Source organism: Vicugna pacos, chromosome 15 (assembly GCF_048564905.1).
Source record: "Vicugna pacos chromosome 15, VicPac4, whole genome shotgun sequence".
NCBI classification, from domain to species: domain Eukaryota; kingdom Metazoa; phylum Chordata; class Mammalia; order Artiodactyla; family Camelidae; genus Vicugna; species Vicugna pacos.
The window spans coordinates 51047149-51064999 of NC_133001.1; the positions used below are offsets into that span (position 1 = coordinate 51047149).

The 17851-nt window shown below is 51.1% G+C and overlaps 1 protein-coding gene across 4 annotated transcripts; it reads right to left on the reverse strand.

Moving 5' to 3' along the window:
- Window positions 1–9346: 9346 nt before the first annotated feature.
- Window positions 9347–17578, reverse strand: MYCN (MYCN proto-oncogene, bHLH transcription factor). Of its 4 annotated transcripts, none has more exons than XM_072938183.1 (5): window positions 17473–17568; window positions 17169–17292; window positions 16313–16484; window positions 12915–13815; window positions 9347–10868 (listed from the first exon to the last, which is right to left on the reverse strand). In XM_072938183.1, the coding sequence occupies exons 4-5, from the start codon at window positions 13696–13698 to the stop codon at window positions 10267–10269; spliced, it is 1386 nt and encodes a 461-aa protein (XP_072794284.1). In that variant the 5' UTR covers window positions 13699–13815; window positions 16313–16484; window positions 17169–17292; window positions 17473–17568; the 3' UTR covers window positions 9347–10266. The 4 variants fall into 4 exon arrangements, with proteins under 4 accessions (XP_072794284.1, XP_072794282.1, XP_072794283.1 ...); XM_072938181.1 differs by having other exon boundaries at window positions 17164–17292; XM_072938182.1 differs by lacking the exon at window positions 17169–17292 and having other exon boundaries at window positions 17473–17578.
- Window positions 17579–17851: the final 273 nt, after the last annotated feature.

Genomic DNA, 17851 nt, shown 5'->3' on the forward strand with positions numbered 1-17851 from the left:
AGATTTGTAGGAAGATCTTTCTTCTACCCACATCAGAGACGTAATGACCAGAAGTCTACAGATTATTGGAACTGAGAACTCAGACATAACACAATGCAAAATTCTCATTTTCCAGAGAGATACTGTATCAAGAAACCCATTCAATCATTCAGACATCATTCTAGAAAATACAGAATGCACAAAGACAAAAGAGCCACATACTCCCAGTAAGAGAGGTAAAGCCCAAATATAATTACTTATAACATAGAATAAAAAGTAATTAATGACCTAACAAGGATATAAAACAAACAGGCATGTTCATAGGTATTTATGTACATACGGAAAAATCATAGAAAGCATTTTAACAGAAGTTCTCTCTGAAGGGTGGGTTACTAGTGATTTTTTTTTCTTTCTTTTTTATACTTCATTGTCTAATGTTTTCATAGTGACCATGGTAGGGAGGGAAGGAGTTGTTTTCATTTCTCAAACCCAAAAGAGTATATGGGGTAAGCACTGGGTGAGGTCAGAGGCAGGAGGGCAAAGTCCCTGCAGAGGAGCATGTAAAGGTTTTTGGGAAGGAGATAACTTTGAGCTGGTCCCTGGAACATCTGTGGGCTTTGGCGCCGGGGGACATGAGCGCAGGGAAGAGAGAAAACACAAGACCAGCAAGGCTCAAGGTGGAAGACACTCTTAAGTGTTGTCCACGTCAACCAAGACCCAGGCTCTCAGAGGCCCAGGTCAGGGCTCTCCCCACCACGTTCAATGGTGCTGAAGAAGCTGGGGAAGCGGGTGTGATGATTACTAGTTGCCGAGGCTGGCACGCACCATCCAGGACAACTTTGTATGGGTTATATATGTTCATATAATAGCCAACTCTTCCCAAGTCACACAGGACCTGATCACGTCCCCCTCCTTAGACCCCTTGGCTAGTTCCCCATTGCCTGGAGGTGGTCCTTAAGCCCAACCCAACCATCTCACCTGCTGCTCCAGGATACACTGGTGCCCTAAACACACTCTCTCCCTCCTGCACATCCACTCAGGCTGCCCCCTCAACCCACAGCGCCCCTCCTGTCTTTCCTCACCAGGCCAATCATCCATCCCTGAAGGCCACCTTGCATAGCATCTCCTTTGTGGGAAGACTCTCCTGTACTTCCCACAACCCCTTCTCTGAAAATTACCTGCGTTCACATCTCACCTCCTTTCCGAGGTGATGGTCATAGTCATCTGCAGTCACGACCCTTCTCTCCACCTTCCCTTCACCTCATTCACATGCACACACTCCCCATCCCTGGAAGGATTGAATGGAATGGCCCTGAGTTTTATCATTTGCTTTTAAGTCCTACTCAAGGAAGGGCAAGTGTTACAGGACTCAGGAGACTGGGGAGCCTGGTATTCCATAATTCTATAATTCAAAGAAATCAAAACAAAATTGCATTCCGACTCCAGAATGCATTCTGTAATCATGCAGCGCAGAATCATATTACAGAGGCGGGGGGTGGGGGGGCAAGATAAGGAAGACGAAGGAAAGCAGAGTGTGCTCGGAGTTCAGCATCGGGGGAGAGGGGACCCCCCAAATGGCAGCCATTCTCCTTCAAGATAGCTTTAAGGGCTGACTCTCCCAGGGCCCTCCCCCATGGGATTGATAATCAGGGTACCATCTGCATATTGAAGAGTCTCCAGATCAGCCCTCATTCCCAAGCTCCAGGCCCTTTGTCCCTTCTCTTAATGATATGCACATGTCATTAACATGACAGATCCTCTCTCCTTCAGGGGGCCTGGGACAGGGAAGGGTCTTCAGCCGGGCACTAGTATCTCTTAAATAAGGATTTTCAGGATATAGAAACTGTTACCTCCTGGGAGTTAATCGGCGGTTACTCCCTAAAGCTAAATAGATGTAAACACCTCTTTTAAAGGTCCCTAAAAGGTCTGCTTGGCTTTCTCCTGTTCCTTTGGTGGAAGAACACACCTTCAAATCCGGAGGGAGGCCATCCCTCCACCCCCTACGGGCTTAGCCAGGATGGTTTTACAGCCGCCAATAAAAGGGAAGCTCCACCACCTGGAGCAGTGAATCTCATGGAATGTGTTCATGGCAATATCATCACAGGGTCCTCGACCCAGGGAACGAAGGGCCAAGTCCAGTTCTAGGTGCTGAATGTGCATCTTCTCTGATGAAACAGAGTCTGGCTACTCACAGACTCTCGAAGAAGATTTTTATGCCGGGTGTCCCCTGGCTGTCTCCGGGACAAGACTGTCCCCAGAGAGCTTCAGGAAGGCCATTCCCCCACAGCCTGGGATTGTATGGTAATTTGAAAATTGCTCCCTTGGGCTCCTTGCAAAGACCTGAGTCATGAAGGAGACTCAAGAAGTCCAGACTGGAAGACGGAAGCCAGCGTCACGGTCACGCCTCCAAAGCGCTGTTATTATTATTATTGCTATTCGTATTATTGTTATCATCGTTAACCAGAAGGAGCCCCAGAGCCTGAGAGAAATTGAGTGGGCGAGCGAGCAGAATGTTCATTCCTGGCATCCGTGTGGTACCCGCCACCTTCACACTCATGGTCAGCGTCATCCCAAAAGGAAAACAGAGATGCTGTCTTACAGTTCAGCCTCAGGATGCCTCATTGCAGGTCACTTAGCAGAGTTTCCAGAGCTCAAATCCATGTGCTCCGACACCAAGACAGTGTTCTTTCCAGCCCCTCCTTGCTTGCCAGGCCCTTTAACTCTGTGGGGCTGCTGAGAGAGAACTCGGAGATGTGTGCCGTGGGGGGTCCCAGCCTTGGCCACCAGGCCTGCACAGGTAGCCTTGCGCAGCTGGTCACCCTGCGGTGAGAAAAAGCAAGTGCTGAAGGGAGGAGAGCACAGGGGGACCCTCGGCCCCGATTTGTCCAGAGACTGAGCATTTACTGGGACACAGACTTTCAGTTTTAAAACTGAGGCAGTCACAGGCTAACTGGGACAAGCCAGTCACCCTCGTAAAGAGGGGGAAAGAAACCACATCCCTACAAAAGGACTTCTCCCCTTCAAATAAAAACAGTGGGAAGAGAGCACCTGAGCAGCAGTGAACATCCAAATAAGCATTTCAGGGCGGTTTCTCCTCCAATGACCCAGCCCTCAGCGTCCCGGCAGCCAATGAAGCTGCCACTTCATCTGCACCTGAGCTAGATGCGGTTCCTCTGCGCCAACATTTTCATGCTGTGGTTCATCACGGTGAGCAAGACACAAGTCCTCCCGGGGTTGCCCAGCCAGTGGAACCCGCCGCCACGTGTGACACTGCAGCTTTCTTCACACACGGTCAGCCAAAGACAACGGAGGCTCGAACTGCAGTCACAAAATGACACACGCACATATATTACCCAGGGGAATTTCCAAGCGAGGGAACTCTCCAGAAGAAACAACTTCACAGGAGTGTCCACGAAACGCATTCGCAGCCATCCCGGAAGTTTACATTCACAGACCATCCAAGAAGAGCCTCAACTTCATTATTTTAATGAGCTGTTCGGGGTTTCTGGTAGAAAAATGCTTTTCCCTCAAGACAGACTATGAAATCTTAGTTCAGGGAATTCAGAAGAAGGACCAACTAAGGATGGGAAAGATTTAGTGTCACGCCCAAATGCAAGCAGACCATTTACAACAGTAAACTCTGGTCTCAGTCCTACCTCGGAACCAGCAAATGAGCATCTAACTCTAGCTTGAACATCTTCACATTTCTAGTCTCAATATAAATGCCCTGTTCTTCCCAGCTCAATGCCGAAAAAAAGAGGCTACACCAACTCAAGAGAAAACTCAAGGTGTTGGTTTTCTGTTACCATACTGTGGTTTTGAGTAAGCCAATGAAAATTCAGATTAACCATCGTTTTCTGTAGTTACAGATGAGACAAGCCTGTGTATGCAGTTACATACATTGTTACCCTCTAGCTGTTTCTGAACAATTAGTCTTTTCATTGATAATGATTATTTAATAAACATTATGGAGCTGCTACCTGGTCCAGGTACAGTGGAGCAGTCAGAGGTGTGCCTACGGTCTTTAAAGACATTTCCCATTCAAGGAGAAACCACATTGAGATGAATCCAGAAAGCAAACAGCCAAATGGGAGGGACATTCTGGACAAGAGCTGACTGTGACCATAAGAGCTTATAGAAGACTTTCCAACTTCCAAAGTGTTCATCACGTCACTCGTATCCTTTAGGGCATTTGGCGCCTATCAGGACCCAGTGGGGCGGTGATTACCATTGTTTGAGAGCTGAAGAAAGTGAGTCAGAGGGAGACAACTTGTCTTCAGCCACAGAGTTAAGCGAACGGCAGAGCCAAGATGTGCCAGACACCCAGGGCTTCCTGGAGACTGGAGAACGTTCCCAAGCACAGCAGACATTTGCAGCCTTTCAAGATTCCATCCATCCCTAAGGATTAATGACTCTCGAGCCTTAGAAATGAGAGGGGGCCTCAACGCCAACCCACTCCACTTCCGGATGAGATGACTGAGCAACCGGCACTTGCCCTCCTGTACCAAGGCTGCAAATAGAGATCCAAGACCAAGGTTTCTCCAAACCAAATATTTTTATTTCACAGGGCTGCCTCCCAGCCAACTAAGATCATCATTTTGTACGGTGAAGGGACTCCTTCTATGCTGTCCTTCAGGAAAATGGTGGGCAGCAGCCTAAGACACAAAATTCAACCCGCAGCAGGCTGCAGATGTGTGATGGAACAGACTTGTCGCCTGCACACCATCCCCCAAAAGCCTGCTGAAATTCTTGGGTCTGCTGGAAGGCAGAAGAAAGCCAATTTCGCCTTGCTTCCTCAGACCACATCTCACAGCAACTCGTCTGTGTTTATCACAGGAGTACGTGCTGTGTGTGTCCTCCCAAAGTGCATTGAACCAGTAGGGCTGTCTGCTCCGACCATAAAAAGGCTCTGTTACTTCTCCTGGTCAAAGGTTTCAGGATGAATGTCTTGTAGCATGATACGCCAATATCAAAAGAGATCAGGTAACCCTGGTCAGTGGCCTATGAAGAGATTTCCTTTACAAGTAAAGAAAACTAATAAACCATTGTAGAAGGCGTAGATGTTCTGCAGCACTCAAATTCCTAGGCTCCGTCTTAAAATAGGCTTCAAAGCTCACATTCATTTGTTTCCAAGGTACCCGTTTTCAGGTTTTGTAAGACCTCTTTTGAGGAACAAAAGTCCGCAAAGTTCTTGTGAAGCGCAGGCTGGTGAATTTGTCCTACCAGTGAATGTTTTTTTTTAAAGATTCTTTGCCCTAGTAACATACCAGGGAAATAGAGAGAGGAAGGATTCTGTCAACAAGAAATCGGATGATTTAACAGACTTAAATCGTACCCGGCATGTGCCAGGCGCCATTCCATGTGCGGTATGTTAGTTTCTGAAATCTCCCAGAGCAAGTGGGTGGTGCGATCAGCCCCACGGTACCGGCAGGGAAACTGCACAACACAGAGCTTGTGAACGTGGGAGTCAGATTCCAGCCAGGCGGTCTAATTACAACATCCTCTTGCTTCCCTTAGAGAGAATGAATAAGAAGTTGGTGGGGGACATTTACCAGCGTCCCAAGGGAGTTGGAGGAGGAGCCTTGAACCGGGAAGCCTGAGGACTGACCTGGTCTCCCAACAGCCACAGAAGTGCCCAGGGAGGGGGTGCGGGTGCTCTCCACTGGTCCCACCCCTCAGCTCCAGGAAGGACCGTCCTCCTCCAGACTGCAACCCGCCTCCCTCCAGCGGTGGCATCCCTGCATTCCTCCATCCTGTTCTACTTATCTTTCATAGCATTCACCGCTTTATGAGATGCTATTTAATTTAGTTGTTTATTTTTCTTTTTATTGTTTCTTTTCATTGTCACTCTCTCCTAAACTCCCTGAAGCACCAGCTTGGGGAAGTTTTGCCTTTTTCCTTCCCTGATGTCTCCCAAACACAGGGAACCATGCTTGACACAAGGTAGGTGTGAAGTAAATGTTTGTGGTGAAAGAGAGAGAAGAGGAAGGAAGGGAAGAGTAAGGAAGTGAGGGAGGGAGAGAAAGAAAGGAAGAAAGAAAGAAAAAAGGGAAGTCAGCAGGCCCTCTGCCGTTTCTTTCCGATCTGGGGTTCCACCTCTGAAATGGGCCCCTGAGCTCAACAGCTTCTAAGCCTCTTCCAAACATAATAACCTCTGACTCTAAGAACAACCCAAATCAGGATTTTCAGAAGCTCACCGTCATGAGGACAAACGAAAGTCAAACCCAGAAGACCCAACTCCCTACATGGGTAGAGGACGGGCTGGCCAGCACTGGAAGATTCTGAGAGTCGAGGTAAAAACCTGGGTCACCTCTCCAGTGCTACACAGAGGCGGGAGGGCTGTAAGCGCTGTCACTACAATGCAGATGATCTGTGGCCTCAGACAAGCGTACAAGCCTCCTTAGGCCTGTGGCAGAGCAGCAAGCCAGCATCCTCCAACAGTGAGGTCCAAACCGGGGGCCTGGAGGAGCCCGACGCAGCCACAGGACCCCTCATAAGCTTGCTCAACCGTTCCCCTGCAACCCACCGTCCCTCCTGTCCCCTCTCTTCCTACCCAGGCCCCCAGACTGTGGGATCCCTAAATACAGGCCTCCAGGTGTGTTTCATCTTTTCTTTCAGGAGTCAGTTCTGATGCTCACTGACACCTAATGGATGCGCTTCAGCGTCTGCATCAGCCTGAGAGTTTGGGAACCCAGCTAGCAGGAGGCACTGGTGTAATGGTCCCCACCGTGTTTCTTCCTCTGCTGCCCAGTCAGCCGCCAGCCACTCTGCTGGCCTCTGCCAAGGCCCTGTCATCTGTCGGCCACCAGGCCAGGACTGAAGAATCAGAGGTGATTGGGTCGCTGTACCTGCTTTAGGGGACCCCATGGTCAAGGAGGTCCCAGAGGGTGATGAGGACACCTCTTTTATCTCCCAAGCAGATACAGGATTAAGAGCTGGAGAAGCTCCCAACTTCCCCTGCCCCCAGGGGTATGAGAAAGGCTTCCTGAAAGAGATGACTTTGGGTTTGTCATTCAAGGTTGAAAAGGACTTTAATAAACAGAATCTGGGTGACCCAGAAGAAGGGAATATGAAGGAACCAATCAAAGGTGAGAAAGAGAGCTTGTACCTAGCGGTGCTGATGTGAGGAGCCCTATGGGTGGGCAGGGGATAACGGGGATGGTGAGCCAGGGTGGAAGCAGCCTCACGGGCCGGGCTGAAGGATTTGGACTTTACCCTCTAAGTGGTGGGGAAACTTTGTAAGTTTTCACACAAAACCAGCTATGCAGAAGGATTACTATGGAAGCATGCTGTAGGTGGCTGGATGAGCCAAGGAGGTAGGGAGGCTACCGAAGGAGCAGCTGGAAAGCCAACGCCGTGGAAAGACCACGGGGTTGACCATCAACAAACTCCAGTCCCAGGTTCGGCCACTCATTTGATACAGGATCCCCCAACCACATTCTGTAAAACGAAGTAATTCAGTGAGATGATTGGTCTCTACGTGCCATCTAAGTCCTATGACTTATTGATCTAACTGATATAGAGCAGTTTCTCAGTCTCAGAACTGTTCTTGGAACGCAGAGGTTTCTCATGTTGTTGAAAGGAGTGGTTCAATTCTTCTGTGACAACAGCAATTGCTTTATAGGTAATTGCAGAGCTAAACTGAGTGACACTTTCCCTCAGCTGGGCCAGGAAAAGGCAAATAAGAGGTGTTTTACTTTAGTTTTAATATTTTAATGTATTTGTGATTCACCCAAATCAGAAAGTTCTCTTTAATGTAACATAAAATCAAGAACAACAACAAAAAAGGTCATTAAATTACAATGAAAAACAAAAGATCACAAATACACTGGAGAGACTGGGCTTCAAGGATGTAGAATGAGAGCATTGAATTTGGCTCTGAGCTTCCCAGCAGCCAGAGCAAAAATGGAGCCTGGTAGGAATTAGTTTAGGGCCTCATTCATCTCAACGGTATACCTCCTCCACAGATAGAGTTCTATCTCATCTAAAAAGTCTAGGGAGGCCCTGATGGAGACCACAAAAAAAGAAATTGGGGTGATTGAGCTGGGTTTCAAGAATCTCAATTACTTTGAGATTTCTTAACTTTCTTTTAGCTCATGACTCCATGCAGCTTGGCGATCTGGGGCCTGTAAAATGCAAAGGGACAGGAAGTCTTTTTGAATGACAATTCAAAAAGGACTTTCAGAGAGGGTTATTTTCTATTTAGGGATGGTGGCAAGTAGGGAGATTTAAGTAGAGAGAATGTTGCCTGAATTTTTGACATAGTCTTATCACCTGTAAAGGTCCATGGCAATATCAACCTCATAGCTTAGGAAACGTGGCTGTAAGCCATGAATACCTCAAATTCTAAACTCCACTGGCCTTTGTAAAATAGCCAAAGCAGACAGGGACCCACATGACCTGGGCAAGCCAGCAAAGCCCTTTCTCGTCCCAGGACCTGTGTTCTTCTGAGGAAAGCCAACTTCTCAGTCCAAACCTAAAATCTGAGATGAATGAAACCTTAGAGACATAGCCTTGAGTACCACCTTTCACCTAAAGATGAACGCCTCCCAAGGAAGGATACCACCTCCCATCAGGGACTCTGAAATTTCCTCCCAGCTCCACTGTGCACCCCTTTCCCCCAACCCACCAGCCCTGGCTGTCCTCCAGAACCTGCCAATAATCCTGATGCCACAGGGCAGTCCAGACAACCAAAACACCAGTTCGTGTGGCAGGAGCGCCAAATGGGCAGAGCTACACTAACACGGGGCAGTGCCTCTCCTCAAGGGACAAGGCACTTTGATCTGGGCCACACAGCTGTCACTCCCTGAGTTACCTTGGTGAATCAGATGGTGAGTTCTTGAGGGAAGGGACCAACTTCATCTTCATCTTTATTCTTCTATAATGCTTAGCATAGAAACTTGCACAGGGCCTAGTAAATTCTGATGAGCGTGTTCTTCTGGGGGACAAACTTCACCCTATGTCAAAATGTAAAGCCAACCGCTAATGGGTCAAAGGTTACTGACACCAAGTACGGCCAAGGTGCACAACTCCATGTCTTAATTTTAATCCTCATTCTAAAGGGTCTGATGTCCTAGCTTACTTTGGTTCGATGGCCAACCTATAGGAAAGTGTTTTCTAAACTATCTGGTGCTTTTGCTGCAATACACAGTAATAACATACCTATTCTGCGTAATCCTGAAGTAGTATCTTAACCTTCCTAAGCTCAGTTCCCTCCACCTCAAGGGGGTAACAGTCCCTCCCCAACCAGGACTGTATAAATATATGATGACTGTGGAAACCAAGTTCTCTCCCTAGGGTATGCACTACTCATGGCTGCATCTTAAGAGTTTAACCGTTGCTATTAAGGAAAAGAAAAGTTGCATCATTTAATTGCTATTTATTTTCATAAACATGAGGTATTTCAAAGTGCTATAAGATGCAGCACTAAATATATACATTTTGAAGAAATTAAACACAGAACTTTGCATTTACCCAGTTCTATGCACCAAACATGAACAAATACATTAACAGGAAGAAACAGGCTAGGAAAAAGGCATATATATATAGTAAATTTCTTTACAAAAGTTTCTTAGTTCAAAAAGTGATAAAGTAATATCTACTCAAAACTTTCACAACTCATTTTCATACGAAAATATAAGTATCAAATTTAGTTATGTATCAGCATTATACTAAAGTATACAGGCAGTGTAAGAATTAGTACAGTACATAACAAGGATTAACAATAGATTTGTATACAAAACATGCTCCTCAAACATTGAGGTATTACAGTACTTAGGTATGAACTTCCAGTCTAATACTGGCCGCAAAAGCCACCTCTCATTACCCAGGACGTATACAAAAGGCAGGTGTGTCAATGGTATTTACAGAAATGTTCCCCAGGGGTCTCAAATGGCAAACCCCAACGTGGCATCTGCTGGAACTTAAGCACCATTTTAAAAAGAAGGAATGACTTTCTGTCGTCTGGAAACTTGGAACAAACAAGGTGACTTCGACAGCCCCAGAAGGCTCTCCAACTGTCACGGACTCTGACCGCCGTCTCGGAGGTGACGCAGAGGACAACCACCAGGGCCACCCAGCATCCCATCACACAGGCCCTCTCCCGAGGTCCTGGGAGAACCCCACATGTCCTGCTCCCCACCCAGATCCAAACTCAACGGGGGACCGATGTGAAAGTAAACCAACATTCTTAATGTCAACACAAGGTTTGTTTAAAAAAAAAACAAAAACAAAAACAAAAACTCAAAATGTGCAAAGTGGCAGTGACTGTCCAGTTCTGAGAAATGTTTAGCAAGTCCGAGCGTGTTCAATTTTCTTTAGCAACTGCTGCTGTCTTGCCTGCAGCTTCTCCTTCTCCAGCAAGAGCTGGTGCTCCTCGGCCTGGAGGGCGTGGACGTACTCGGTGGCCTTTTTCAAAATGACCACCTTGGCGGCCTTCTCGTTCTTCACCAGCTCTGGCACGTGGTCCCTGAGCGTGAGGAAGCTGGACCGCAGGTCGTTGCGGCGCTGGCGCTCCAGGATGTTGTGGTTGCGGCGGCGCTCGCTGTCCTCGGAGTCAGAGTTGCGGGGGCTCAAGCTCTTGGCCTTCGGGGGAACGACGCTCTTGAGGGGACGTGGGGATGCTTCGCTCTTTATCTTCTTCTGGGGCGGCGCGTCCTCGCTCTCCACATAGGGCGACGGGGCGGCGTAGTTGTGCTGCTGGTGGATGGGGACACAGCGTTTAAGGATCAGCTCCCCCGACGGGGCCCTCCCCGGGCCCAGGGCCGCGCTCTTGGGACGCACAGTGATGGTGAAGGTGGTGACGGCCTTGCTGTTGGAGGACCGTCGCTTCTCCACCGTCACCACGTCAATTTCCTCTTCTTCGTCTTCCTCCTCGTCATCTTCATCATCTTTGAGAACAAGAGGAGAGTTAGTCTCACGGTGAGGCACATATGAATTAAATCGTCTCTCACAGCAGGCCCTGGCCTGTGGCTGGCGTTACTCCTCATACTCCTAGCATTTCATCCTCCATTCAGGCTTAAGCAGGTGGCAGAAACAGAACCTTGGCTTTGGAGTCAGACAGAATCCCGGCTCCGTCACATACTACTTGCATGACCCTGGGCAAGTTCCTTAATCTAAGCCTCAGTTTCCCCAGCTGTGAAATGGGGATAACACCATAGGTTGAGCTGGACAGATAAACACACACAGAGGCTCAGTTAACGGTAAGCTTTTATCATCCTCACAGGTCTGCCCCATAGACTTATTTGTATTTCCATCCTTAAGAACTGAGGCTCCTCATTTTAGGGGCCTCTTTTAGCCATCTACACATGGTCGAGTCTCATTTTAAGTCAAACAAACCTAAACAATGTAATTAAATACTCTGTCTTCCATGAACATGATGATGTTTACACCATAAGCCGTTTTTCACCTAACAAAGATTAAACCTTAGCTACAAAGTCATCATCCACTGGAGCTCTAAACCCCAATTCGGTGGCACCTCTTCTCAAAGTCCCCACCAACAGCAACAAAAACGTGTAGCATCCCGTGTGCGTTTCCCCTCTCTCCTCATCTACTGCCATGCTCGGATAGAAAATTATTGTTTAAAATGCAAGCATGAAAATCAAAACACAACTTCTGCTTGATCTGAAGGGGACCGGAAAGCTGAACAATTGTGGGATTTGTTCTAAAGCCGAAATGTGAGGCTGTTCCAGTCTGTGGGTCCCTTTAAGCCAATGTTTTGGTTTTCTGCCAAGAAGACAGCTGTTGGAAGGAAGTGCTTCCTCACCGAAAGCTGTCAAGGCACAGACATTAAAGGGACAGACCCGTTCAAACTGGAGGCTTATCACCAAGTTTCCTTCCAGGAGCCTCAGATGAATCCGTCCTCAGTCTTGGAGGAAATTGAGGCTTTTTATCCACCTGCATTCTGGCCACACTGGTTTTCAAGGTCCCAGGCTCCCAGCTCCAAGGACAAGGCCATTCCAGTACTTGGGGAGAGTTCTCCACCTCCAGGCAAAGTCTCGATTTTAACTCTACCCTTCAGTTTAAGTAGGAGCCACACAATAGGACTAATCAGGGTGTGTGCATTCCTGGAGGGTCTGCTGAGGAAGTGCCCGCCCTCACCTTGAAGGGCACCGGGTTACAAAACACAACGCGGATCTGAAATTAGTCCTGGAATTCAGGCTAGAAGACCAAACCAGCCAGCTTCTCACTGCACACTGTAAAGAGCTGGCCCCTTGAGAATGTACACAACCAACCGCTGTTGTACTGGCCGCCAGCTGCTTAAGGGAGGGAGGGAGGGGTGGCCCCACCACTCCCAGCCTTTCAGATCCTTGGGCCTCCAGCTGGCCAGCATATCGCCGCCTGCTGGCCATGGACCAGGAGCAAATAGCCCACCACCCACTGAAGGAGGGGGAGAAGAGTATCCAGGTTTGAAAAAAAATCACATGGATACTCGCCATCTGTGCAATCCCTCCTTTAACTTTCTGCGCCCTGAATAGGATTTTGCACAGGCTTTTCCTTTTTGGGGATCTCTCCATCCCTGATCTGAGCCACAGTCCTTTTCCACCCCTGGGTTAACAGGTTTCTGCTCAAGTAATGCAGCTAGCCATCCCTGAATCCCAATCCGGCTTTAGCCATTCAACTTTTCCTAATTTTACTGCTCAGACCATGCTGCAGAGAGACATGGTGGGTAGGGGCATCCAGTGATGGAGTCAGACTCCGGGCAGGGGCTGAAGGAACTTCAACGAAAGTGAGGCTCTGGAGAACACCCCCTTACACCTTTCACCAGGTCCTCCTTAACCTGGGGATCAAGCTTGAAAAAACCCACCTCTCAGCCACCAGGACTACTTCCAAAATACTCTCCCCCAAGAGCCGAAACCCATGAACAGCAACAAACGAAGCGCCATCCCCAGCCCCAGGACCTCAGGGAGGCAGTCGGACCCTGGCTCGGTCTTTACCTGAGTCGCTCAGGGTGTCCTCTCCGGAGGTGCTGAGGGCCTTGTCACCGCCGCTGGCCGGGCGACCGCCGGCGCGCGGAAGTGTGGCCATCGGAGCTCCCGCCGGGGCTGCGGCGCTCGCCCCCGACGCGACCGCGGCGCCTGCCGCGGGGGCACCGGCCGGGGTGGCGATCGCGGCTTCGCGCTTGTTCAACGGGAAAGGGAAGACCACAGCGGGATCCACACACTCGGCAGCCGGGTGGGCGAGCTCGGCCGGCAGGGCGGCCCCAGCGCGGCCCGGCCCCGCAGACACCGCTCCGTGCCCGCGGCCCGCGGGGCTGGTGGCGCCGGCGCCCTGGGCCGGGGCTGCGGGCCCCGCTGCGTGCGGCCGGCCGTGCTGCAGCTTCTCGCTCACAGCGCGCTCCAGCTTCTCGCGGGCCGAGAAGCCGCTCCACATGCAGTCCTGGAGGATGACCGGGTTGGGGGTGAGGCCGCCCAGGCCCCCCAGGCCGAATGCGTCCTCCTCGGCCGGGTTGCCCCACAGGTCGGCCTCGGGCAGCAGCATCTCGGTGGCCCAGTTCGGGGGCTCCGGGCTGTGCTCCGGGAAGGCACGGCTGGGAGACAGCGGGGGCGTGGGCAACAGCTCAAACTTCTTCCAGATGTCCTCCCCCGGGGGGGTCGAGTCAGGGCCGCCGAAGTAGAAGTCATCTTCGTCCGGGTAGAAGCAGGGCTGCAGCGAGTCAAACTCGAGGTCTGGGTTCTTGCAGATCATCCCCGGCATGGTGGACGCGGTGCAGCTCGGCATCGGCTCGCCTCCTGGCCGCCGAATGAGGGCTTCTTTTCGCTCCGCTCTTTTTAGTTCGGGGAGTGCTTCCTTCCCGTGGGGGGCGCGGAGAGCGGGGGCCCGCGCCAACCTCCGACACTGCAACCGACAGACACACCAGGAGAGGGTTGGCAAGCGGAGCCGGATGGGGTGCGGGGGGAGACAGCAGCGGTCACCCCCCTCTCACCCGGTTCCTCAATCTCTCCTCCAAAGCCCCCCACTCCGCCCAGTGCTCCCGAAGGTGGAGGAAGTTGTGTCTTCTCGCTCTCTCCCTCCCTCCTTTTGTGTACAAGCTGTCTACGACAGGGGGTGGGAGGGGGCATGCAGATGCGGGGGGTGGTGGCGTGGCTCTGCAACTTTGGAAACTGCCATTTCATTCACACAAGGCACTGCCTGGGGGAGGGGGCTGTTCCAGGCTGCAGAATTCTAGCTCCCACCAGCTCGCCGACAACCCCGGTTGCACCCAAGTCCGGCCAGCTGCTCAAAGGAAGCCTGGGGCTCCAACCCGGCTAATAGATATAGGATTTGGAGTACCCTCAATTCCCCTGTTTGTAAAATTGCAACCTCCAGAGTGCAAGCGATAATGGGGGGGGGGGGACTTTGCAAATGGAAAAATCCTTTCTCTAGACCGAGACCAACAGCAAGCACTCAAATCCAGAACCCACTACCCCCGATTTTGAGCAGACGTCTCCCGGCATTTACCCGCTGCAGGGAATGTACTGCCAATAGCTGATTTTGAACCTCTCTAACCCCACCCCCGCTGTTCCAAACCCCCAACAACGTCCTCTGAAAGGGAGAGGGAAGATCCTGAACCCCAGTCCCTGGGAATGGTTCAGGGGCACCAGCGCGGGGAGGGTCGCCGGGAGAGCCGCGTCCTCTCTGAGCTGGAACAGCGGTGACCCAGATTACCACCGCGACGGCCTCGCCCTGCTTAACCCTCCTCTTCTTCCTCTGGGAGAACCCTTTGGAGAAGAACCCAGCTTCGGGGTGGGGACGCACCGGCTCCCCGTCAGCTCAAATGCAGACAAATGTTCTAAGAGAAGGGTGAATTTCTTTTCGATGAAGCCATTACAACCCCTGGCAAGGGCAGTAAAAGGATTAGGGCGGGTCTCTCTCAGCTCGGGAGCCTTCGGAACTGGAACTGGCTTTTCAGGGAAAACCCCGAGATGGTTTTGTTTCGGAAGGAGAAACAGTCCCCCGGGCATTAGTCGGGCGCCCTGTGCGCCAGCCGCGATCGGGTCCAGGGCTTGCCTTCCCGCCGCGCTCGCAGCTCCCAGGGCGCCGAGCGGTTTGCAACCCCAGCTCCTTACCTCCCGCCGACTGCCGGGGATCCAGAGGCGATCCTGTGCGGGGTCCCCGGGTGGCCAGGGGGCGGGGGGTGGTCCTCGGGTTGTTGCAGTCTGTGCGCGCTTGCGCCTGGCTAGCGCTAGCTCGGCTCCAACCCAGTTCCCAGGAGCCCCCCGCATCCACCCAGCGCGTCCAGACAGATGACTGTCACTGGCTGCGCTTTGAAGCTCGGGGGATATTATTAACTGAAAAATCTGACACACCCGGGGGGCGGGGAGAGAAGGGGGCTGCGGCACAGACAAGGGGGAGGGAGAAAGGCAGAGGAAAGCGGCTTTACCCCGCCCTCTTGATTTCCATAAAAATCAGGGGAGGCGCCAAGGCTTTCGCGCCAAAAGCCACTTGCTTTTCTTCTTTGCAGAGAGGAGGCTGCAAAGCTGGGAAGCCCGGGGCGTGCTCCTCCCGCCCTTTTAGACCCCCGGGCTTGCACCCGGTGCACTCTGCGAACCAGCTGCGTGCCGAGCGGTGCAATGCAGCACACACCCTGCGGGCCTGGCAATTGCTTGGCATTTAAATAAATTTTTTTCGGGAGGGCTTCGGGGGTGTCGTTGGGGTTAGGGGGCGATTCAGAGGCTCCTAACCCAGTCCCCGCCTGGACTGCTTGTGTGTGCGCGGCTGAGCGGGAGAGGAAAGTCCAGCGAGGCCGTGCGGGAGGGGTTGGGGAGGCTGCTTGTGTGTGATCTCGGAAGGGAGGCTGGATCGAGGGTGCAAAGTGGGAGGGAGAGGACGCGCCTATTTAGGAACGAGACCGCAGGATGTTTCCAGTTTTAAATTGAAAGGAGAGGGGCGCCCCCCTTGTTTGAAAATAAATAAATAAGTGCGGGCTACGAGGGTGGCGCCGCGGCAGTTTCTCCGGCCGAAGGCGACACCTCGCGGAGACCGAGCAGAAAGCTGAGCTGCAGGGCCCGGCCTTGGGAGCACGATGTGGGGCCACCCGCCGCCCCCGGCGCACTGTCCCCCCCTTCCCCGCCACGGCGCGGGAGGTGGCAGCTCGGCTCGGCTTCCGAAGGGAATGCGTGCGAGGCTCCCGAAACTGTCCCCGTGGGCTCCCAAGATAACCTTTGGAAGCCAGCGTTTTCCCCGCGGGATCAGGTTCACGTAGGAATTGCGGCCCACACCTCCTGGAGCCCAAACCTCCGCTCCGAAACTTTGGCTTCAAAGTGCTGGAGGCAGAGTCAGGCTGCTATCACTACTTAACCTCTGTGTTCCTCGGTTTCCTCAATTGTGAAATGGAGTTAGTAATGGTGCTTACCTCATAGGGTTGTTTTGAGAAATAGTCTTGAAAGTGCCCAGCACAGGACCTGTGTTGGGTGTCAGCTATTGTTACTGCCAGATTCTGATGGATTCTTCCGGGGAAGTTAGCATCCAACACCCACACCTCCACCGCGGCTACCAAATCCTCACTTCACTCTGGTCAAGCTTTCCTGCAAGTGTGTTTGGGGGGTGACACGGTTAGAGATTCTTGCTCTTGTCCCAAAACTCCCCAGGAACAACCCGAGTCTCCTGGCCTGCTCCCTTCACAACCAAATACACAAGGAAGTGGGATTTTCTCTTGGAAAATGTTCCTTTTGGGTGTTTGGGGTTGGGAGACCTGGCCCCCGGATTGAGGTGGGAAGGCGTCTCCACCCTGTTTCCCAAACTGGAAATGCCATTCAGCCTCTCCATTCACCTCCACATTCAAACTAGTTGCGGGTGAGGATGCAGAGGGTCAGGGGGCAGACTGTAAAATGCTCACATATTAGCATTTGTGAAGGTTCTTCCTAGCCCTTGATGCCTACATAATTTGGGGGAGAAGCAGGACCCCAGAGTCCTAGGAAGTGGCCCATGAAAGAGGATGATCTGCCCTTCCAAACACCTTTATTATTATTATTTCCTTCCCATATGTAAAGCTCTAAACCTTTGCAAAAGCCCTTAACACCCCCACTTTCTGCTTTTCCCTAACCCCCTAATTTAAACCAAGCCCTCCTGCTGTATTCTCTCCCAAACATCCTGGATTTTCCTTAAGAACACTTAACCTTCATCTGTAATTATATACGCCCAGGAGAATTTGTTTAATGCCCGCTTTCCCCAGACAACTGTGAGGAAATATGCTGTCTTCCTCACCAGACCTGTGTCTATTCTGCTCAGGGGAGCATCCTCGGAGCAAAGCAGGTAAGCGTATACAGTGAGGACTCAAGGCAGAGATGGCTTGAATGGGTCCTTCAGAAGCAGCCAGCTCTTCGAAGGGAGTTTCTGTTTATCAGCAACAGAAGGAAAGAAATGAATGCCACTCTAGGACCTTAAGGTTCTAAAGCAGCAGCCCCAGGAGGGCACTCAGAATTGCCTGCCCCACCTTTTTTATCAGAACGACTGGAGGATGGTTACAATGGGCCGGGATGTCCCCCTCTCCCCTGTTACACTTAAAAGTCCTACCTTGTCCTCTCTCACCAGACCCGTGGCCTTCACCACGTCATTCGTCCTCCGTCAGGGGACAAAGTGGGGCAGGAAAAGAACAGACCTGGTTACTCTGTATGCCTCCAAGCAAATCATATATTCTTCCTGGACCTCAATCTCTAATCTCCTCCTTTTAATGCAAACTAGTAATTACTGACAGGTCTGAATTTGAAGTTTAACAGAATGATAAAATTCAACAAGTATTTATTGGTCCTTTCATTTGCAAATGGAGAGATAAAAGACTTTGTCCATGGAGAAAGCTTGCTCCTGCTGGTTCCTCGTCTGCTTGTAGAGAAACCTGCGAATTGCTCTTAAAATTGTTGAAACACCCTCAGACTATAGGGACACACACGAAATA